General features: G+C 42.4%; 1 protein-coding gene across 1 annotated transcript; it reads right to left on the bottom strand.

Moving 5' to 3' along the window:
- Positions 1–1,555: 1,555 nt before the first annotated feature.
- On the bottom strand, positions 1,556–21,935 carry LOC110497974 (protein mono-ADP-ribosyltransferase PARP12). Its single transcript, XM_021574474.3, has 12 exons — positions 21,333–21,935; positions 12,063–12,198; positions 11,634–11,889; positions 11,421–11,549; positions 11,211–11,337; positions 10,896–11,064; positions 10,678–10,798; positions 10,488–10,584; positions 10,161–10,245; positions 9,424–9,554; positions 2,524–2,675; positions 1,556–2,423 (listed from the first exon to the last, which is right to left on the bottom strand). The coding sequence occupies exons 1-12, from the start codon at positions 21,647–21,649 to the stop codon at positions 2,167–2,169; spliced, it is 1,977 nt and encodes a 658-aa protein (XP_021430149.3). The 5' UTR covers positions 21,650–21,935; the 3' UTR covers positions 1,556–2,166.
- Positions 21,936–23,826: the final 1,891 nt, after the last annotated feature.

The raw sequence follows: 23,826 nt of genomic DNA, 5'->3' as shown, positions 1-23,826 counted from the left end.
ACGTTTAAATGTCTTACTCACATCAGTCACGGAGGAGGGTGGGCCCGCAGTCCTTGGTAGCGGGCCGCGTCGGTGGCATGGTATCATCCTCAAAGCGGGCAAAGGTGTTTAGTTTGTTTGGGAGCAAGACGGTGTCCATGACGTGACTGGTTTTCTTTTTGTAGTCTGTGATTGCCTGTAGACCCTGTCACATACATCTCGTGTCTGAGCCATTGAATTGCGACTCCACTTTGTCCCTATACCGACATTTCGCTTGTTTGATTACCTTGCGGAGGAAATAACTACACTGTTTGTAATCTGCCACATTCCCAGTCATCTTTTCATGGTTTACTGTGATGTTAGTTTTGCGCAAATGCCACCATCTATCCACGGTTTCTGGTAGGGTAGGTTTTAATAGTCACAGTGGGTACAACAGGTACTTCCTTATAAACTCACTCACCGAATAAATTAAGGCTGCACCAAACATTACCCAGTCCACGTGATCAAAACAATCTTGAAGCGTGGATTCCTGAGTGGTCAGACCAAGGTTGAATAGTTCTCGTCACGGGTACATCTTGTTTGAGTTTCTGCCTATATGACAGGAGGAGCACAATGGAGTCATGTTCAGATTTGCCGAAGGGAGGGCCTTGTATGCATTGCGGAAGTTAGAGTAGCAGTGACCAAGTGTATTGCCCGCACGAGTGCTACAATCAATATGCTGATAGAATTTAGGTAGCCTTGTTCTCATTTGCTTTGTTAAAATCCCCAGCTACAATAAATGCAGCCTCAGGATATATGGTTTTAAGTTTGCATATAGTCCAGTGAAGTTCCTTGAGGGCCGTTGTGGTATCAGCTTGAGGGAGGATATACACGACTGTGACAATAACTGACGAGAATTCTCTTGGGAGATAAGATGGCCAGCATTTGATTGTGAGGAATTCTAGGTCAGGTGAACAAAAGGACTTGAGTTCCTGTATGTTCTTACGATTACATCATGAAACATACACCCCCGCCCTTCTTCCCTGAGAGATGTTTATTTCTGTCGGCACAACGCATAAAGAATCCCGGTGGCTGTACTGACTCCAACATATCCCGAGAGAGCCATGTTTCCGTGGAACAGTATGTTACAATCCATGATGTCTCTCTGGAAAGCAACCCTTGCCCTAATTTTGTCTACCTTGTTATCTAGAGACTGGACATTGGCGAGTTATATACTCGGAAGCGGTGGGTGGTGTGCAAGCCTCCGACGTCTGACCAGGAGGCCGCTCAGTCTACCTCTTCTGCGGCAACGTTATTTTGGGTCGGTCTCTGGGATCAGATCAAATGCCCTAGGTGGTGGTGCGAACAAAGGATCCGCTTCGGGAAAGTCGTATTCCTGATTGTAATGTTGGTAAGTTGACGTCGCTCTGATATCCAATAGTTCTTCCCGGTTGTATGTAATAACACTTAAGATTCTGGGCTAACAATGTAAGAAATAATACATAAAAAGATACGGACTAGAAGCGTGTTACGGTTTTCTTCTATCTCCTCCTCTCACGAGGAGGTGTAGCAGGGATCGGACCAAAACGCAGCGTGGTTATTTAGATTCATGTTTAATGAACACGAACAGTACAAAAACAAGAAACGTACCACGAAAACCTAAACAGCCTAATCTGGTGCAAACTAACACAGAGACAGGAACAATCACCCACCAAACACTCAAAGAATATGGCTGCCTAAATATGGTTCCCAATCAGAGACAACAATAAACACCTGCCTCTGATTGAGAACCACTTCAGGCAACCATAGACTTTTCTAGATAACCCTACTAATTCACAATCCCAATACCTACAAAAACCCAAGACAAAACACACCACATAATAAACCCATGTCACACCCTGGCCTGACCAAAATAATAAAGGAAACACAAAATACTAAGACCAGGGCGTGACAAAGCGACTGTGAGCGTGTGAACATTTCCTTTAAATTTCAATCATGCTATAGCACTGAACTGGCGAAATGGATTAAAAGAGCCCAAAATAATAGCAAAAAAATACCCCAAAACTAGCCCCAATTCAATAAATCACTAGCCCCATTTCAATACAGAAATAACAGAAATACAGTAGGTAGAGCATGTGAGGACTGTTAGCAAGTCACAAAATATCAGTTGTCTTCAGTGGAAGACATTGGTATTGACCCCTGTGGATTTTAGGAGTACTCAATTAGGTATTCAGGATAAATCTGCTGTTTCTCAAACACAACAAAAATGGATGGGTTGTTTTCTGAGTCGACACAGCTGTCGTAGAGGACCTTGCTGGTGCTTTTCTGAGGTGGACGACGGTATGTTTGACACCCATTGGTGAACTCTCCAACCAAGACCAGAACCACAAACATAATCTTCTTACTGCCGCTCTGAGATCTTATGTACTCGTTAGAGTATAAGGCATCTCTAGCAAAGTAGCTCCCTGTAAAATAACAACAACAGCGTGTTAGAGACAAATGTTTCAAAAGTCTAGCAGAAACATTTTATTTTATGTGACTTGATATAGCAATAGAGAGATTCACCTTGGCCATAAAGTGTTCCATTGACACCGCTGGTCCTCCAGTCAAAGTTCTGTTCACAGATGACATCTATAATAGAGTGGTCTGTGCCGTGGAACAATTCTCTCTCATCAACCAGTTTCCCGCCATTCTTCTTCATCATCTGTTCCTTCTGCCTAACCACAAGCACACAAAACAATACATTAAAGGGATAGTTCAGCAATTTTACATATTAAGATATTTGTTTCCTTACCTTGAATGCAATCTATGAACAAGGAGTGGCTGCAATCCATACATTTGGCTTTGTTCAAACTAGCCACTGCAAACACATGCTTATACAGTAAAACCTCAAAGATACGAACCTCAAAAGTTGCAGACTGACCGGTCAACGAACAGGAAATATCAAACATGAATTAAATTTAGCAAGTTTGAAATGTCATGCCTAAATATCCTCTTAGCCCTTTACACTGGTTGGAATTGGCCTATATGGATAGGGCTAAATTTAAATGTGTCTTACAGAAGAAATATGAAAAGCATATGTATAACCATGGTAGCGATTTAAAGACAACAATTTGGAGTTGATGGGAAGATTATTAAATCAAAAGGTCAAGACACAACAGGGTGGCAGGTAGCCTCGAGGTTAGCATGTTGGGCCAGTAAACAAAAAAGTTGCTGATTTGATTATCGGAGAAAACAAAATAAACATCTATAGCTGTGCCCTTGAGCAAGGCACTTAACCCTAATTTCTCCAGGGGTGCTGAACAATGGTGACCCTGGCCATGAACCCACTCCCCGCGGGTGTCTCAGGGGGAGTTTGGATATGTAAAAATAAACACTTGTGTGTAACAGATAAGCACCCCCCCCCCCCGCGCCCAAATTATTATTGTCAGTTCACAAGACTGAAAACAAACATTACACTGGATTTTACATTTGGTGTACCTTTCGCTGCAAATAGTCTGCATTCATTCAGTAACATAATAATATTCCTGGGAAATGTGGGGTAAGTGCAACATACGACAAAAAAATTACAACAGTTTGAGTGAGGACTAACTGGTGTCTCCAAGTGGCCCCACACACACACCTCTCCAAAATGAGCACAGTTCCTAAGTCATTTCAATAAACTTTAATGTCTCAAAGAAGAGTCTTCAACCATAAGGTGTTTGAGCTCTCCTAGCTGTGACGCTGAGGAACTACGGCAAGTAGTTTGTAGTCGTTTTCTTTGGAATTACAACCCTGCATCCCAGCCATTACACAATTACTGTTGTGAAGAAAATTAGCATTCTGTTCAGAACAATGCAGGGTATGACGTCTTGTCATCTTGTAACTGTACATCAAACATGGTGATCATAAATATTGACTGTAATGTCATCAGTTTAATGACTTGGAAATGTGAAGTGCACATTAATGGACTCACAGGTGTTTGGTTTGATTGTACGACAAAGCCATATTTATTATAAATCCTCAATATCTCATCTTTCAAAATACAATTTACAGCATTTCCCCTCAATCAAATACAAAATGTGCAAAAGTTGCCCAATCAGAGTGGCTCTCAGTCAAAACCCGTACAACGCAGAGCATGAGCAGTGTCCAATTTGGCTGGAGCGCAGAGTTGCAGCCCCCTCGCCCGCTCCAATTTTGTTCCAGTAGCACTCACTTCATTAGCTCAGGGCATGCCTGCCCCAGCATAGCCCCTTTCTTTAGCTACTGTCATGGAGTTTGCTAAATATTTTCATAAAGAAACTGATAAAACATTCAGGTGCAAAATCAAGGTGACTTACAAAGATGAGGACCAAGAGAGGGAGTGTAGTGATGTTGTGTCCACAACTAAAGAATCACTGTGGAATCTGAAAAGACATGCATTCCAAAAGCATGATGGTGTACTTACTACGTGCACATACTAACAGAACAGAATGAAGTGGGTAGCTAGCTACGTGTCATTGTATCAAAGTATTTAGAAACCAAAAAAAATCTACTCTTAAAAGTTGTTTATTTTCATAGATTTTGTCCCAATAGGCCTGCTGACATATTACCTCTCAAGGAGCTTTCCCTTTTGATAGGGTTATGTTGCATAAAAATCTGTAGACCTACCAACAACATCAAAAAAGCTATGCATCCCTTCCCAACATGGCAAGAGTAGCCCAAAGGGTGTTTAGCATCCCTAGTGGCTCTGCAAGGGTGGAGAGGGTATTCTCAAGTCAAAGCAAATGTTATTGCTCACATACACACATTTAGCAGATGTTATTCTGGGTGTAGAGAAATGCTTCGGTTCCTAGCTCCAACAGTGCAGTACTGTCTAAAAATTCAAATCTAAAAGTAAAATAATGAAATAAATATACATATATGAATATTAGGATGAGCAATGTCGGAGTGGCATTGGCTAAAATACAGTATATACACAGTTGTGGCCAAACGTTTTGAGAATGACACATATTAATTTTCACAAAGTCTGCTGCCTCAATGTCTTTAGATATTTTTGTCAGATGTTACTATGGAATACTGAAGTATAATTACAAGCATTTCATAAGTGTCAAAGGCTTTCATTGACAATTACATGAAGTTGATGCAAAGAGTCAATATTTGCAGTGTTGACCCTTCTTTTTCAAGACCTCCGCAATCCGCCCTGGCATGCTGTCAATTAACTGATGGCAGCCCATTCTTGCATAATCAATGCTTGGAGTTTGTGGGTTTTTGTTTGTCCACCCGCCTCTTGAGGATTGACCACAAGTTCTCAATGGGATTAAGGTCTGGGGAGTTTCCTGGCCATGGACCCAAAATATCAATGTTTTGTTCCCTGAGCCCCTTAGTTATCACTTTTGCCTTATGGCAAGGTGCTTCATCATGCTGGAAAAAGCATTGTTCGTCACCAAACTGTTCCTGGATGGTTGGGAGAAGTTGCTCTCGGAGGATGTGTTGGTACCATTCTTTATTCATAGCTATGTTCTAGGCAAAGTTGTGAGTGAGCCCACCCCTTGGCTGAGAAGCAACCCCACACATGAATGGTCTCAGGATGCTTTACTGTTGGCATGACACAGGACTGATGGTAGAGCTCACCTTGTCTTCTCCGGACAAGTTTTTTTCCGGATGCCCCAAACAATCGGAAAGGGGATTCATCAGAGAAAATGACTTTACCCAAGTCCTCAGCAGTCCAATCCCTGTACTTTTTGTAGAATATCAGTCTGTCCCTGATGTTTTTCCTGGAGAGAAGTGGCTTCTTTGCTGCCCTTCTTGACACCAGGCCATCGTCCAAAAGTCTTCGCCTCACTGTGCGTGCAGATGCACTCAAACCTGCCTGCTGCCATTCCTGAGCAAGCTCTCTACTAGTGGTGCCCGATCCCACAGCTGAATCAACTTTAGGAGACGGTCCTGGCGCTTGCTGGACTTTCTTGGGTGCCCTGAAGCCTTCTTCACAACAATTAAACCGCTCTCCTTGAAGTTCTTGGTGATCCGATAAATGGTTGATTTAGGCGCAATCTTACTGGCAGCAATATCCTTGCCTGTGAAGCCCTTTTTGTGCAAAGCAATGATGACGGCACGTGTTTCCTTGCAGGTAACCATGGTTGACAGAGGAAAAACAATGATTCCAAGCACCGCCCTCCTTTTGAAGCTTCCAGCCTGTTATTTGAACTCAATCAGCATGACAGAGTGATCTCCAGCTTTGTCCTCGAACAACACTCACACCCGTGTTAATGAGAGAATCACTGACATGATGTCAGCTGGTCCTTTTGTGGCAGGTCTGAAATGCAGTGGAAATGTTTTTGGGGGATTCAGTCATTTGCTTGGCAAAGTGGGACTTTGCAATTAATTGCAATTCATCTGATCACTCTTCATAACATTCTGGAGTATATGCAAATTGCCCTCAAACAAACTAAGGCAGCAGACTGAAAATTAATATTTGTGTCAATCTCAAAACTTTTGGCCACGACTGTACATATGAGATGAGTAAAGCAGTATGTAACCATTATTAAAGTGATTAGAGTTCCATTATTAAAGTGGCCAGTGATTCAATGTCTATGTATATAGGGCAGAAGCCTCTAAGGTACAGGATTGAGTAGCTGGGTGGTAGTGGCTAGTGATGGCTATTTAACAGTCTGGTGGCCTTGAGAGAGAAGCTGTTTTTCAGTTTCTCGGTCCCAGCTTTGATGACGTCGGATGCTATAGGAGTCCTGGAGGGCAGGCAACCGCTGATGCGTTGGGCAGACCGCACCATCCTCAGGAGAGCCTTGCGGTTGAGGGCGGTGCAGTTGCCATACCAGGTGGTGATACGGCCCATAGGATGCTCTCATTTGTGCATCTGTAAAAGTTTGAGGGTCTTAGGCTCCTAGCCAAATTTCTTCAGCCTCCTGAGGTTGAAGAGGCGCTGTTGTGCTTTCTTCACCACACTGTCTGTTGTGGGTGGACCATTTCAGATCATCAGTGATGTGTATGCAGAGGAACTTGAAGCTTTCCACCTTTACTGTGGTCCCGTCGATGATAGGGACGTGCTCCCTCTGCTGTTTCCTGAAGTCCACGATCAGCTCCTTTGTTTTGTTGAGGGAGAGGTTATTTTCCTGGCACCACTCCGCTAGGTCCCTCACCTCCTCCCTGTAGGCTGTTTCGTTGTTGTTGGTAATCAGGCCTACCACTGTTGTGTCGTCTGCAAATTTCATGATTGAGTTGGAGGAGTGCGTGGCCACGCAGTCATGGGTGAACAGGGAGTACAAGAGGGGACAGAGTAGAAAGCCTTGGCCAGGTCGATGAAAACGGCTGCATAGTACTGTCTTTTATCTATGGCGGATATGATATCGCTTAGGACCTTGAGCATGGTTGATGTGCACCCATGACCAGCTCGGAAACCAGATTGCATAGCGGAGAAGGTACGGTGGGATTCGAAATGGTCGGTGATCTGTTTGTTAACTTGGCTATCGAAGACTTTAGAAAGGCAGGGCAGGATGGATATACAGTTGGAGTCATTAAAACTCGTTTTTCAACCACTCCACAAATTTCTTGTTAACAAACTATAGTTTTGGCTTTGTGGATGACAAGTAATTTTTAGACATCACTACTGGGCCGGGGCTAGCAGATGGGTCTTCGGTGTCATTGCATCGGAAAAGCCTGTTGAAACCACATCAGATAATTACATCGGCAGACCAGTCGTGATGGATCAACGGGGCTCCGTGTCGGCAATAAAAGGTCCCGGTCAATTGGCAAAAGAGGTATTGAAGCCCACGAATTAACAGGTATACCTCTTCGGCTAGACGGGAGATGGGCCTAGCTTGAGGCTAGCTCAAGGCTAATTGGTGTTTGCTTCAGGACAGAGGTGTTAGCCAGCGGTGGCCAATCGGTTGCAGCTAGCTAGCTGTGTTGATCCGGTGTAAAGGCCCAGAGCTTGCGGCAGGAATCCGGTGATGTGGTGGAGAAAAGCAGTTTGATATGCTCTGGGTTGATATCGCGCTGTGCAGACTGGCAGGTATTGACCGAGCTAAAGCTGGCTGGTGACCGAGCTAAAAGGTGAAGACCGCTAGCCGTGGCTAACAGCTAGCTAGTTAGCTGGCTAGCTTCTGATGGAGGTTCCAGTTATAACATATAAAAATATCAGAGCCGTACCACATTGGGTGAGGCGGGTTGCAGGAAAGCATATTTAGAATGTAGGTGGAAAGTGAGATTAAAATATATACGGGGAAAAAACCCAGATGAGACCGACTATTTACATGACTAGACAAACACACGTCCGACTGCTACGCCATCTTGGATGAATTGAAATAGGCTAATAAATAATAATTATATAGCGTAAATAATTCATTAGACCTATTTAGAGTGCTTACATGCTGTTTAATACGACATGTAGCCTAAATGAAATGATGAGCGCTTCTTACCGTCACCTGTTTATTAAAATACTTTTAATTCAAATCATATGGTTTAATTTCAATACTTCAAAACCAAATACTGTAGTATGTCCAGGTAGTCAAAGACAGATGGGTGTTGGTTAAATTGTGATTTTAATAAATGGAGTGAATCTGGATCAGCAGTTTTTTTTCTGTGAGTGAGGAACAGTTTTTAGCAGAGGGGTTGGAAAGGACATGGAGCACCGGCGCAGCGCTCTGTGAGAGGTGTGGGATTTCCAACTGCTCAACTCCGCTCACATGCTCTGGTACAGCGCAGATCCAGCACTCTGACATGTATAGCATGTTACTACTGTACAGCCACTGCGTTCCGATTTAGGAATTTATCAGTGCCCAAATCTATAATTTTCAACCCGTATACAAGTATACAAGTGTTAAGGGCTACATGGATAGTGTTACTCAATAAATTTGGTGTAAAATGATCTTGCAATGATTTGGGCATGACATTTTAAACATGCTAAACAGGGAAGATATACTTTTTTAGTACAAAAATACAAATATTAATGTCTCCAGTTGCTAGTCAAAACCAAAGTGTAGATTGCAGTCACTCCTTGTCCGGGTATGTACTGAATTTGCATCGGGGACGATGTAAGGAAACAAATATCATTATGTAAATATGCTAATGTTTCATGTACCAAACCACTGCGAGATTCGATGCCAACTTACAATACAGAACTCTGCAAGCCAAGGTCACCGTAGTTACTGTTATACTACAGAAACCCATTTGTGGTCTCAAGAAGGCAGGATGTCTCAAGGATGCTAAACTAGCAACAGTATGACTAGCTGCTATCCACAACCCACTCAGAAGAAAACCTGTTGAAAGCAGCACAGATGTCAAAATGTTCGTATCTATTCTATGTATTGCACAGAACTCAGGACCACTGCTTCACAAAAACACGGAACTGCCCCTCTGAAGCTTTCCAACTCATCACGCTAATGAAAATGGCCTTCAACGGCACAAGGCTGAGGAGTGAGTCTCAGAAGATCTACTAGACACCAGTTTTTCAACTGAATACAGCTACAAGCTACAGTCTACAAAACATACCACTGGAAGACCCTCCAGAGTGAGGGGTTCTGGATCCGTTTGATGCTGTGGATGGTGCTGCTGGCCATGGTATTTTTGAATAGCTTCTCCAACTTTTGGTACTCTTCTATCTGGCTTGAGAGTGGAACCAGCTGAAGGAAACCACAGATTACTTTATTAAGTGAGATGTCTCTATGGGAAATATTCCACACGTATATTAATATCACTAATATGGAAAATCTATATCGATATCAGTTGCAGTTTTTCAATCCGATTTCGATATATAGCATTGCAACTGTGTGAATGTTACATTTTCTTTTCACTTCCACAGTTTTGTGAAGTCCAGACAACGGCTTGCTAATTGCCCATTAGGCCAGGTGCAAATGTTCTGGGGGCTTAACCTACCCAACCAGTTTGAATAAAATGATAGGCCCATTGATGGCCCATCAGTTGGCAATTAAGTATGCTAAATTGAGAGGCAGAGAGAGGTTTCTGTGCCTGCAGGAACAGTCATGTATGCTATTTTACTTAATGGTGTAGGATAACATAAAGGATAAACCGATATCCCTTGCTCAATTCGATATCATATTGCATTATCGATATTGGTGCCTACCATTATAATAGTGTCAAAGCAAATCAAATGGTATATGTCAGGTGTCGAAAACCACAGTTTTAGACTACAGTGAAATGCTTGTGTGCTCACGTGTGTTTCATTTAAACTCAACTAAATTAAACAGTACAGTATCACTACATAGTACCTTGTAGTCTGTGGCATCAGACAAGACTCCTTTGTCCCAGTGTGGAGGGACAGTCACAGAGGAGCTGGAGCTCTCCTTAGACTCACTAACACAGAGACAAAAGAAGAAACAGGAAATTCAGCAGGGAAGTTCCAATAGATAAGGGTTGGCTTCTAGTTTGAATGATTCAGACACAGATATCCAATAGGCCTTCCTGAATGCTCAGTATTATTTGTCCAACTACTTCATTTGGCTCTGGGGTAGGACTGGGAGATGTGAAATTTGACGAGTGGCACACTTCACATTACATTCATTACAGACATACAGTACAACCATGAAGGACAATACCTCTTCAGCTTGGCATTCACATCTTCCTTAGAGAGAAAACAGGGCCTTCTACAAATTGCTCTTTTGGTTTTAAATCTAATATTCTGCTGATGCATCTCTGAAACAGAAACAATATTTATGATAACATTTTAACAGGTTGTTAGCCAATAAAGAGCTGATGAACTGCTGAATTACTATATATCTGTAACACCTTTGAGACTGAGAATGTACTTCTGATCTCCACATTCAAATGTAATCTCGCTGTCAGAGTCAGTTTGGTAAGCATTCTCAAGGGTCTGGGAAATGACAGAGGTCACATTCCCCTCACCATCCTGCACAGAATAAGACCACAGTTTAGGTCAACTTAAAGAGGATGGAATAAAGTCACAATAAAAACCACATCCATGCATATTCAGTATTCAGACTGACCTCATGGCCATACTCTATCCACTGGCCACAGTCATGTCTCCAGTACCACAGCCACTCTGTTGTGAGGATGAAGTAAGGGGGTTTGGTGACGGATGAAACAGTGGACAGACGACGAACTGGAGGGCTTCCACATGTCATGGTGAGGAAGTTCACAGGCTTACTTCCTCCACTGAGGGCAACACAGATGAACAACAAAATAAGACCAGTTGTTTAAAAAAGGTAATATACTCTATCTAATAAAACGCTAACATATCTTAGATCTGGTATGACCGGTAACAAAAATCCACACCAAACCTAATATGATGACAACAGTACCTTGTGTCATTTTGTGGGTTACAGTAGGCCTTCTCAATCTCCTCTACATTGTCCAGGTCTCTCCAAGTCACTCCATCTAAGATCTGCCATTTGTAAGGCAGATGGTAGTGGACACGGACACATGTGTCTGACAACACAACCACAGAAACATGTAAACACACTACTGTAAACAGAAATGTTGATAATAAAGTATGTTTAGGTTGAAGTTACCTTTGAAGCTGCAGCGACTGCGGATGGAGAAGAGGCAGATTTCATTCCTGTCAGTCTCACTGGTGGAGCTGGAGGAGGGCTGATGTTTCTCAACTGGCATCATGACTGGAGCAAGGGAGGGTGCTACAGCTAGACACAGGACAGACACGGTTACTAAAGTGCTGTTTGCATGGATTCTCTGTATTCCTGGATTCTACCTTGTCATTTCCTTACCAGCTGGATTTTCTTGGTGAGTGATGATGAATTTATTCTTGTAGATAGTGTGGAGGATCTTGATGTTCTCTTGGCTGAATCCTCTGCTGTTTAGAATCTTCATTGCAGGGGCATCGAACGTGTGGGCCCTCTTACAACCAGCACCAAACCTACAGTCACCCTGGAGGAAGTGCAGGCAGAGGTGGAGTTTTGTGCAGCTGCTTTTAAACTTGCAGATGCCATGCTCACCAACGCGCTTGTTGTAATGGGAGCAGATCTGGAAGGAGTTGAAAGGAGATGGTCAAACATCCAGAGCGCATACTACATGCAATTTGGCTTACTCTTTTTCCATATCAGTTGGTGCCGGAGCTACAGTATTACCCCAGTGCTAACCTATCCAATCTTTTTAGATCAACTATTAATTTAAGGGTAATTTTGGGTGCCACCCACCTCAGGCATCAGGTAGGGGTCGTTCTGCAGCAGAAGTTGGAACAGCTCTGCCTCCCCCAGGTCATGGTGACCCACCTCACTTATAATAGCTGCGTTGTGTGGGCAATCTAGACTGTGGGCCTTTTTGCACTTGTTCCTAGAGTTTAAAGAGACATGCAAACAATGTTTGAGTACACAGACATAAGATGTGCAAATTAAACGAAGACAACAGAAGACAAGTTTATCAGGTCAACAAATGCTGAAGGCTGCTCAGCAAAAATATATGTTAGCTACTTTATCTATTTAATCAAATGTATTTATAAAGCCCTTTTTACATCAGCCGATGTCACAAAGTGCTATACAGAAACCCAGCCTAAAACCCCAAACAGCAAGCAATGCAGATGTAGAAGCACAGTGGCTAGGAAAAACTCCCTAGAAAAGCAGGAACCTAGGAAGAAACCTAGAGAGGAACCAGGCCGTGAGGGGAGGCCAGTCCTCTTCTGGCTGTGCCGGGTAGAGATTATAAGAGTACATGGCCAAGATGTTCAAACGTTCATAGACGACTAGCAGGGTCAAATAATAATCACAGTGGTTGTAGAGGGTGCAACAGGTCAGCACCTCAGGATTATTCACTAACAAGTCCAATCAAAGCTTGTCTGATACTCATTTTGCGCGAGATATATAATTAATGAGTTACAGGGCCAGTTACATCAGGTGTGTATTCATTACATCTTGCAATAGAAACCGTTTACCGCTTAAGAACCAAAAAAGGAGGCACCTACCTGAATTTGAAAGATAGAAACTCTCGTTTTTATTGCAAAACGTTCTCTGTTTGGAGTAAAGATTTGTTGCAGAATGTTTTACAACAGAATCGGCATAATGAATACACCCCAGGTAGCTGGCCTGTGTTTGTGGTCAAAGTGTACACAAAAAGACACATTTCTGGGTTGAAAATTCCAGATAAGTTTCCAGCAAACAAACAATTCTCGGAAGTTATCAATACCATCTTGTACACTGCTTCACACCCTGCGTGTATGTGTGACGTTGGGAAATTAACACAGTATTCAGACGACATGAACGGGTTTGTATACCCAGCGTGATCGGGTTAAGTATTCGATGACACTTACCTGGGAACGAACAGCTTCCCACTGGGCACAGAAGTCAATTCATTGTCTATTCCACGTTGGTTTAATGTAATTTCATTGAAATGATGTGGAAACAATGTTGATTCAACCAGTGTGGGTTAACTATATTTGCGCCTGTAAGTCGCTCTAGAAAAGAGCGTCAGCTAAAAATCTTCATTTTATTACACTTGACAGAACGCAACATTTTAGCTGGTCCCATCAGAGAACATGGCACACATTAGCCCTATGCTAACTCACTAGGTGGCAGTGAATATATCCTAGAACAAATTCTTCATCAGCTTATCAAATATCATAGACTTTATATCCACCAACCACTGGCATTTCAAAAAAATTAGGTCAGCCTTGCCACTAAAGGGATATTATAAACCTACAAATTCAAGGTTTACTTTGTGTCTATTTAATTGACGCATCCTTGACTAGGATACTAGCTACTACTAACGTTTTCGAATGTGACAATACCACACGTTTTTGTTTATTCGTTTCACACACATCCATATGCTTAAGGAACAAAATATCGTACATTGTAAAAAAAGAAAAAGACGTAGAGCCTTATGGATTTGTCAAATAGTATTCATGTAAACTATCATCATAACTTCTAGGTGGCACACACTGCTAAAGCTGTTGACTTGAAATTGATAGTGCACTTAAAATCATGGGTTCGTGACCCCCTCATATTTATGCTGCAATAGTTTGTATCGGGGGGCTATGGTCAGTCTGTTATATCTGGAGTATTTATCCGGTCTTATCCAGTATCCTGTGTGAATGTAAGTTCTCTCCCTCTCTTTCTGAGGGCCTGAGCCCTAGGACCATGCCTCACGGAACCCAAACCGGGTGTGCGCGTGCGCCATCGTGCATAAATGTATTTTGTCCCCCCACACCAAACACGATCACGACACGCAGGTTAAAATATCAAAACACACTCTGAACCAATTACATTAATTTGGGGACAGGTCGACAAATTCCTCTAGCAACGTCTTGGGAGTTAGTTGAGGAAAGGTGGGAAAATGAGAGCGAATGAGAGCGAACATGAGAGCAAACAAAGTTACGGGTTTGAAAATAGCAGAAAAGATTAGAATGAGCCAGATTAGATTTAGCCACAAGATCATTAAAAATAACAAACTTCCCATCTAAAAATAAATCTTTGAAACAAACGAAACCTCTCTCACGCCACAAAAACAAAAGCCTGGGCGAGTTTGGAGGGTACAAATAGGTTGTTGATACAGATAGGGCTTAGAAGAGAAGGGGCAGAAAGTCTAAAACACTCTACTCAGCAAACTGGATGTAGTTTATCACAGTGCCATCCGTTTTGTTACTAAAGCACATTATACCACCCACCATTGCGACCTGTATGCTCTAGTCGGCTGGCCCTCGCTACATATTCGTCGCCAGACCCACTGGCTCCAGGTCATCTACAAGTCCATGCTAGGTAAAGCTCCGCCTTATCTCAGTTCACTGGTCACGATGGCAACACCCACCCGTAGCACGCGCTCCAGCAGGTGTATCTCACTTATCATCCCTAAAGCCAACACCTCATTTGGCCGCCTTTCGTTCCAGTTCTCTGCTGCCTGTGACTGGAACGAATTGCAAAAAGTTGAAGTTGGAGACTTTTATCTCCCTCACCAACTTCAAACATCTGCTATCTGAGCAGCTAACCGATCGCTGCAGCTGTACATAGTCTATCGGTAAATAGCCCACCCAATTTTACCTACCTCATCCCCATACTGTTTTTATTTATTTACTTTTCTGCTCTTTTGTACACCAATATCTCTGCCTGTACATGACCATCTGATCATTTATCACTCCAGTGTTAATCTGCAAAATTGTAACTATTCGCCTACCTCCTCATGCCTTTTGCACACAATGTATATAGACTCTCTTTTTTTCTACTGTGTTATTGACTTGTTAATTGTTTATTCCATGTGTAACTCTGTGTTGTCTGTTCACACTGCTTTGCTTTATCTTGGCCAGATCGCAGTTATAAATGAGAACTTGTTCTCAACTAGCCTACCTGGTTAAATAAAGGTGAAATAAAATATAAATAAATAAAAAAGGTGATTTGCCTGCTCAGATAAAATGACTGACGAGCCTATACAACTTTGTAAAAAAAAAAATGTTGGCAGAAAGATCAGAAGACATTGAAAAAAGGTATAGAAACCTAGGTAAAATGTTAATTTTAACAGATTGAATACTGCCAGCTAATGAGAGGCAGACTATCCCAGCAGTGTAAGTCTGCTTTAACGCATGTGACTAGGCTTGCAAAGTGAGTTTTATGGAGGTTAGCCAGAGTGTGTGTTATATTCACAGCCAAATAGGAAAAACCAGAGGGCGACAGATGGACAGGCAGAGCTCCAAGGGGAATTTGCTTGGCAGCAGGTTTGATAGGACAACAATGTTCAATTTGTAACCTGAAAATGATCCAAACGTGTTCAAAATATGCATTATATTATCGACAGAGTTCACAGGGTTAGTGATATATAATATTAGATAATCTGCATACAGTGACACTATGCTCTTCACCAGCTCGGTGGATTCCACTGAATGATGGTGATCATTTTAAAGCCAAGGAAAGCGGCTCTATCACAAGAGCAAAAAGGAGCAGGGACATAGGACACACTTGACGGGTCCCTCTGGAGCGGGGTAAATATTTTGAATGTTGAGAGTTGGTGTGTACCTCAGCCGTAGGAGCAGAAATATCCATGAGATGAAATTGAACCCAAAACCAAATCTTAAATAAATAATCCCACTCCACCCGATCGAAATAATTCTCTGAGAGAAAGAATTTCGGGGTCTGGGGAGATAGTATAATGTTCAAAAGCCGCCCTACATTGGAAAACAGTTGTCGCCCTTTGACGAAACCCGTTTGATCATCAGATAGGACATCCTGAAGGCAGGGTTCCAACCGGCATGCTAGAACCTTAAATTATTAGCTAACATCAGCGTTCAAAAGTGAAATGGGCCACCACATTCCGCCGGATCGTTATCTTTCTTAAGCATAGGTGAGATGGAGGCTTGGGTTAGCGTCGGGGGAAGAGAGCCCAGTGTTAACGAGTTGGTGAACATATCTAATAGTAATGGGGCAAGTTGATCTGAGAATTTTTATTTTATTTTTTAAGTCAACGGGGTTGCCATCAGGGCCTGGGGCCTTGCCACTGTGCATTAACTTTAGACCCTTTGTTATTCCATCAAGATGCAGAGGGTTGTCCAGAATTTTACTCATGTCCATATCTGAAAAGTTGCCCATAGCTGTATTATCTGATGGGGGTTCGGATTTGTAGAGGTTAGAATAAAATGACACGAAAGTTGAATTAATATTAGAGGGATCACTTGTAAGATTAAGGGAGGAGTCTGCTATTGGACCAGGTCTCTCGTGGAAAATAGATGTTCTCAATGAGAAAAACCGGTATAACTAATGGTAAAATAAATATAACATGTAAATACCTGAAAGATAAGATGATGCTGACTGGCGTTTAAGTTGGTGTGCCAAAAGGTGGCTGGACTTGTCACCATAGTCATAGTACGTTCCCTTTGTTCGTTGCAACAGAAACTCTGCTTTATCAGTGGAAAGCAGATTAAATTGAGTTTGAAGTTTCAGCTTCTGCATATAATTCAGGGGATGTGAAGTTGAATATTGCCGGTCTATTGCCAGGCTTGAGTCCACCAGTTCCTGATGTTTCAGTTATTTTTGTTTGACATAATGATCGTTGTAAGAAATTATCTTTCCCCGTAATACTGCTTTGAAAGTCTCCCAAAAGAAGAAGGTGTCATCATTATTTGTTTGAATGAATACATCTATGTTGGTCGAAATAAAGTCACAGAATTTGTTGTTAGAGAATAGGGCCGTGTTAAATCTCCATTCGGAGTAAGTGCCAAGTCCAGAATGTGGGGGGGAATGATCCGAAATCACTATCGCTGCATATTCTGTAGTTTTAACTGCACGATATATCGGTGTCTAGTTTAACGCCGATGTTAAAACTACCATGCATACCTACCTACCTATATAACGAGGTACATGACGTAATGACACTATGTAAAATGTTGTGCAACACAGCATTCCTAACCTAGCCCACACAATGTCTGCTGTGTGGATCGAGCAGTCAACAAGTTGAGCAGTCATTTGAAAGAGTAAGACATTTTCAGCGAGACAACTCAAAGGCGAAATCCATTAAAGCCAAGATAATGGAATTCATTGCCCTTGGCAATCAACCGTCCTCTGTCGTGAGTGACGGTTGCTTTCGCCTACTGGTCGAGCACCGGTACACACTACCAAGTGTGCCATTTTTCAGATGTTGCCCTACCAGTTAGACAGTAACAACATCACTGCTATTAGCTTCCCGACATACATACATACATACTGTGGAAGGCCGTTTGGGTCTTTGCGTGTCAATAAAGATACAGTAGCACTGTTAAAGCTGTACAAAAAACGTCTGCAAACACCGGCCACAATACCGCGTTGGTAATGAAACATTTGTTTGACTGCAACTTCTGGGGTAGCTAGCTTTAGCTTGGTACCTAGCTAGCACCAATACAACCAGCCTGAAAACAATGACCAGTAGAAAGTGCAGGCATTTTCATTATGTTACTTAACCCTGTTGCCCAAAGCTAACGTCATAAACAGCCAGCTAGCTTCATCTGGCTAGTGAGGCTCGACCGGAACGGGCTGTGTTGTGAAAATAGCCACAATAAGGATTAGGCACAATAGTGGAATAGTGTTATTTGACGTGCATATTTTTATACACACAAAGACCCAAACAGTGTTCCATAGAAATCCTGGTTGAGAATGAAACGACAGAACACAGCAAATAAGTGAAAAAAATTGGTTTTGATTATGTTTTACTGGTAATGGGGACATGCGTAAATGCCAACAAAATAACTTTTTGGTCAGTGTGTGTGTGTAACCTTTATTTCACTAGGCAAGTCAGTTAAGAACAAATTCTTATTTACAAATGACATCCCGGACGACGCTGGGCCAATTGTGCGCCGCTCTATGGGACTCCCAATCATGGCCAGATGTGATACAGCCTGGATTCAAACCAGGGACTGTAGTGACGATTCTTGCACTGAGATGCAGTGCCTCAGACCGCTGCGTCCGTGTGTGTGTTAACTACTTAACTGTTCTCGAATGCTTAAAAGGCCGCTAAAATGTTAAATATCCGTTATCTGTTTTTTTTTGCCAAGGAAAATATTGGATATCGGTATCAACCAAAAATGTCATAGCGGTGCATCACTAGTTTTAACTGAGGGGGCTCTATCTAAAAAAAAATGTTTTTTTAAAAGTAGTATATGCATGGGTAGGCTTAATGAACATGAGAAAAGTAGGAGAATTATTTTGTGACCGGGTGGAGGAAGCGCCATGGACCAACACAACCCATTTGGGTCACGAGTGTAGAACGAGCTTTTGCCATCCCGGAAGGAGTAAGTGTTCTGAAATCAGATTGGTCAAGTCTTGGTTCAATAACACAGTTAAGGTCCCCGCCAAAGATGAGGCGGTGGGTGTCAAGATTAGGGCGAGAGGCTAAAAGAGACGTCATAAATCTAGTGTCATCCCAGTTAGGGGAGTAAACAGTCACAAGACTACAGGGGTTTGGAAGAGGGTGCCACTAACTATTGTATAACGTCCTCCAGGATCTGAAATGATCTGTGAGGGTGAAAACTGCACTCGTTTGTGAATCACTATTGCTGTTCCCCTGGCTTTGCCGTTAACAATTTGAATGAAAAACCTGTCCAACCCATGCTTTACACAATCTAGTAATGGTCGTACAGTAGGTGCGTTTCTTGAAGAAATGCGATATCAGTATTCAACCTTTTCAGATATTATAATAATCTGGAGCGCTTCATTTTCTCCCCACAACCGCAAATGTTCCCTGCACCAGTCTGACTGAAAGTCCTAAAGTACCATCCTGACTTGTTGAACTAGACATTAATCATTATAAGAGAAGTCAAATTGAGAGAGGAGCAGCATGAGCAAAACATCTGAATAAGAAAATAAAATAAAAAAGCAGAACACAAGAATCTTTGGATAATGCCAACATACACAAAAATAGCACAACATCCTTCAAAAGATAAAATACAAATCCTAAAATCGTCATTATGCACAAGACGAGCAGCAGGAATTCTCCTACTCAGTTGATTACCCTACCTGTGCAGTGAGGTCAAACCAATCTAGGAAAGAAGTTACATAACGCCCTTGAAAAAAATATGTAATATGTCAATAGGCAAGTGTACATTTTGGGTTTCGGTCACACTTTAAACAACGATAATAACCTTCAGCTTCAGTTATTGAAAAATGTTAACAGTGATTGGTGGCATTTCAATGGCCATAAAATGTGTACTCCACTAGGTGTCGCCACAGGGCTGAGTAAATAGATGTTTAAAATGAACCAGTAGGCTATAAAAAGGGTCAGCCCATGTATCGTTAAATTGTTGAACGTCGTTAGGAGGGAACAATTCCATAAGAGTATACAAACAGACAATTAGCATTTTGGATATGTAAAATTATGCAAACGAACCGTGGGTCTAAACTTCAGCTAGTGCAACAATTAAACAAGAGTACTATTGGAAGAGAGGATTGGTAGTATTAGACTCCAATGTCGCAGTGCAAGATAAAGTCCAAGATAAAGTGAATGTAACTGAGGACCGTCAGTGACCAACCTCAACAATCATTGCCAACGTAAACCACCGTAGTTCAGTGTCCATAAAAATAAAGAGTATGTTTTTTCTTCAAAATTGTATACATCAAGCAGACCAGTGAAAAATGTATATACACACACAAATATTGGTGGACAGGATCGGTGTCTAACTAGCTAGTAACATTGGCATCCAAAATGACCTAAAGGCTGCCAATCTGCAATGTAGGCTATAGATTGCCATTAATGGAGCAGCAAGTTCAAAGCCTTAGTAAAATGAAAAAAAAATCAAAATGCTGCGCTTTTACCAGCGATCGTCTTGATAAAATAAACTAAAACAATATCAAATGGAAGTTTAAAGAGCAGTGAGAAAGTATAGTATCTAATTGTCAACAATATAAACGAGTTAAGTGCTGCTTCAAACATACCTACTGTAGGGAGCAAGCTTTAGCATATGATTGTTTCACGAGAAATGGACCGATAGATGGCCATATATGTATGTAGCCTAGTGTCCACACCGTCACTAGAAAGAACGTTACTCACCTAATACAGACGGGTGAGAAATCGTCCCAATCTAGGCATTCAATGTATTTCAGGCATTCAATGTATGCCTTGTCGGTAGAAGGACTCAGCTGCCTTATTACCAAAGTGGTATTGTAAACGCATCATTCGTGGCCAGTGTATGCATATTTGCAGACTTTTTTTGTACAGCTTTTACAGTGCTACTGATCGTAGTGGTAGCGCTTGGATTCCACGCATAAATTCAGCACACACACACAAGATTCTATAATAGAATTGTGTTATTTGACGTGTCAAATTAAAAACTTAGTGTAACGAGCCTGGGTTTATCAGCGCGGATATCGACTCCGCCACTCGACCATGCTTTTGCGGCACAGTCGATAGCGCGCTGGACTTCAGGCTAGAAGGTCGAGGGTTCGAGACCTGCTCCCTGCTGTTTAATTACATTATCTAACGCGCCAAATAGTGTCATTTGACGTGTAACTTGTATTTTTTGACACCCAAAGACCCAAAAGGCGTTTCATCGTCAAGCACCCAGGCTGGGTGACCTGCTTAAATTGGCTAACTTGCTAGCTACTGTACTTCCAGACACAAATGAGAGCACACCTCACTGACCATTTTCTCCCCCCTCTAGGGCCCCTAGCAAACCTGGTGGCCCTAGAGCTTTGGTGACAAATTTTTAATGGCAACAATTTAACAACACTTTTTTGCTCATATTCAACCAGTGTTGCGCCTTCGTAAATCCATCAGTTAATCTGCGCCCTGGCACACTCAGACGAGAGTTCTCTGAATTCTGAGTAGATAGCCAGAGTAATTTAAAAAGGCACTACAAATGTAGCTAAATTACGGTGCCTGTTGCTACACCCAAATTAGCAACATACTGGACTCATAACTAAGTTGTATTTACATATGCTATGAAACATCTGCAGACCCACTGTGTATAGCCTATGCGACAAGAAACTTGATAGCCTACATATAATAGTCTAAAAGAGCATGTCACTTACCCGTACTTGCAGTTACCGCATACAAAGTGGCTGCATATGTGTAAATTATCGCACTGATGACACTCTTTATGAGAGGTTTGACAGACTCGTAGTGAAGTCTTAGCAACAATAACACTGTCCTGGCTCATAACACAACCCGAAGCATTTTCTTTGCCTTCACTGATGGCATATTTTCTGCTGTCACGAAGTATTCCAAGTAGGTCCTCATTTGCACAAGTGAACTTTTGACCAACGATCTGGTCAAGCTGCTTGAAGTCCAAACATCCTTGATTTCCACAGATAATTTTTGTAACATATTGAGACACCACAGACGACATCGTGTTATAGTAGGCACCTGGTATCGTTATGGTAGGCACCTAGTATCGTTATGGTAGGCACCTAGTATATTTATGCTCATCACCTCACCCTAAATTTGTATGTCGTCAGTTCCACTTCTGGAGAAACGAAACTGACAATCAAAGCACCTGCCCTTTAAAGTTAAATCCATTCTGTTGTAACACAGACAATTAGGAAAGCTAAGGCTAGCTTTTTCAAACAGAAACTCAAAAAAGTTATGGGACACTAAAGTCCATGGAGAATAAGAGCACCTCCTCCCAGCTGCCCACTGCACTGAGACTAGGAAACACTGTAACCACCGATAAATCCACTATAATTGAGAATTTCAATAAGCATTTTTCTACAGCTGGCCATGCTTTCCACCTGGCTACCCCTACCCAGATCAACAGCCCTCCACCCCTCACAGCAACTCGCCCAAGCCTCCCCATTTCTCCTTCACCCAAATCCAGATAGCTGATGTTCTGAAAGAGCTGCAAAATATGGACCCCTACAAATCAGCTGGGCTAGACAATCTGGACCCTCTCTTTCTAAAATTATCTGCCGAAATTGTTGTAATCCCTATTACTAGCCTGTTCAACCTCTTTCTTATTGTCTGAGATCCCCATAGATTGGAAATCTGCCGTGGTCATCCCCCTCTTCAAAGGGGGAGACACTCTAGACCCAAACTGCTACAGACCTATATCTATCCTACCCTGCCTTTCTAAGGTCTTCGAAAGCCAAGTTAACAAACAGATCACGGACCATTTCGAATCCCACCGTACCTTCTCTGCTATGCAATCTGATTTCAGAGCTGGTCATGGGTGCACCTCAGCCATGCTCAAGGTCCTAAACAATATCTTAACCGCCATCGATAAGAGACATTACTGTGCAGCCGGATTCATAGACCTGTCCAAGGCTTTCAACTCTCTCAATCACCACATTCTTATCGGCAGACTCAACAGCCTTGGTTCTCAAATGATTGCCTCGCCTCGTTCACCAACTACTTCTCTGATAGAGTTCAGTGTGTCAAATCGGAGGGTCTGCTGTCCGGACCTCAGGCAGTCTCTATGGGGGTGCCACAGGGTTAAATTCTTGGACCGACTCTCTTCTCTGTATACATCAATGAGGTCGCTCTTGCTGCTGGTGAGTCTCTGATCCACCTCTACGCAGACGACACCATTCTGTATACTTCTGGCCCTTCTTTGGACACTGTGTTAACAACCCTCCAGGCAAGCTTCAATGCCATACAACTCTCCTTCCGTGGCCTCCAATTGCTCTTAAATACAAGTAAAACTAAATGCATGCTCTTCAACCGATCTCTACCTGCACCTACCCGCCTGTCCAACATCACAACTCTGGACGGCTCTGACTTAGAATACGTGGACAACTACAAATACTTAGGTGTCTGGTTAGACTGTAAACTCTCCGTCCAGACCCATATCAAACATCTCCAATCCAAAGTTAAATCTAGAATTGGCTTCCTATTTCGCAACAAAGCATCCTTCACTCATGCTGCCAAACATATCCTTGTAAAACTGACCATCCTACCAATCCTCGACTTTGGCGATGTCATTTACAAAATAGCCTCCAATACCCTACTCAACAAATTGGATGCAGTCTATCACAGTGCAATCCGTTTTGTCACCAAAGCCCCATATACTACCCACCATTGCGACCTGTACGCTCTCGTTGGCTGGCCCTCGCTTCATACTCGTCGCCAAACCCACTGGCTCCATGTCATGTACAAGACCCTGCTAGGTAAAGTCCCCCCTTATCTCAGCTCGCTGGTCACCATAGCATCTCCCACCTGTAGCACACGCTCCAGCAGGTATATCTCTCTAGTCACCCCCAAAACCAATTCTTTCTTTGGCTGCCTCTCCTTCCAGTTCTCTGCTGCCAATGACTGGAACGAACTATAAAAATCTCTGAAACTGGAAACACTTATCTCCCTCACTAGCTTTAAGCGCCAACTGTCAGAGCAGCTCACAGATTACTGCACCTGTACATAGCCCACCTATAATTTAGCCCAAACAACTACCTCTTTCTCTACTGTATTTAATTTATTTATTTATTTTGCTCCTTTGCACCCCATTATTTTTATTTCTACTTTGCACATTCTTCCATTGCAAATCTACCATTCCAGTGTTTTACTTGCTATATTGTATTTACTTTGCCACCA

Source organism: Oncorhynchus mykiss, chromosome 2 (genome assembly GCF_057628025.1).
Source record: "Oncorhynchus mykiss isolate SJ-2025 chromosome 2, ASM5762802v1, whole genome shotgun sequence".
NCBI classification, from domain to species: Eukaryota; Metazoa; Chordata; class Actinopteri; order Salmoniformes; family Salmonidae; genus Oncorhynchus; species Oncorhynchus mykiss.
The sequence above is the reverse complement of the archived record's forward strand: the minus strand, read 5'-3'. Positions and strand labels throughout refer to the sequence as shown.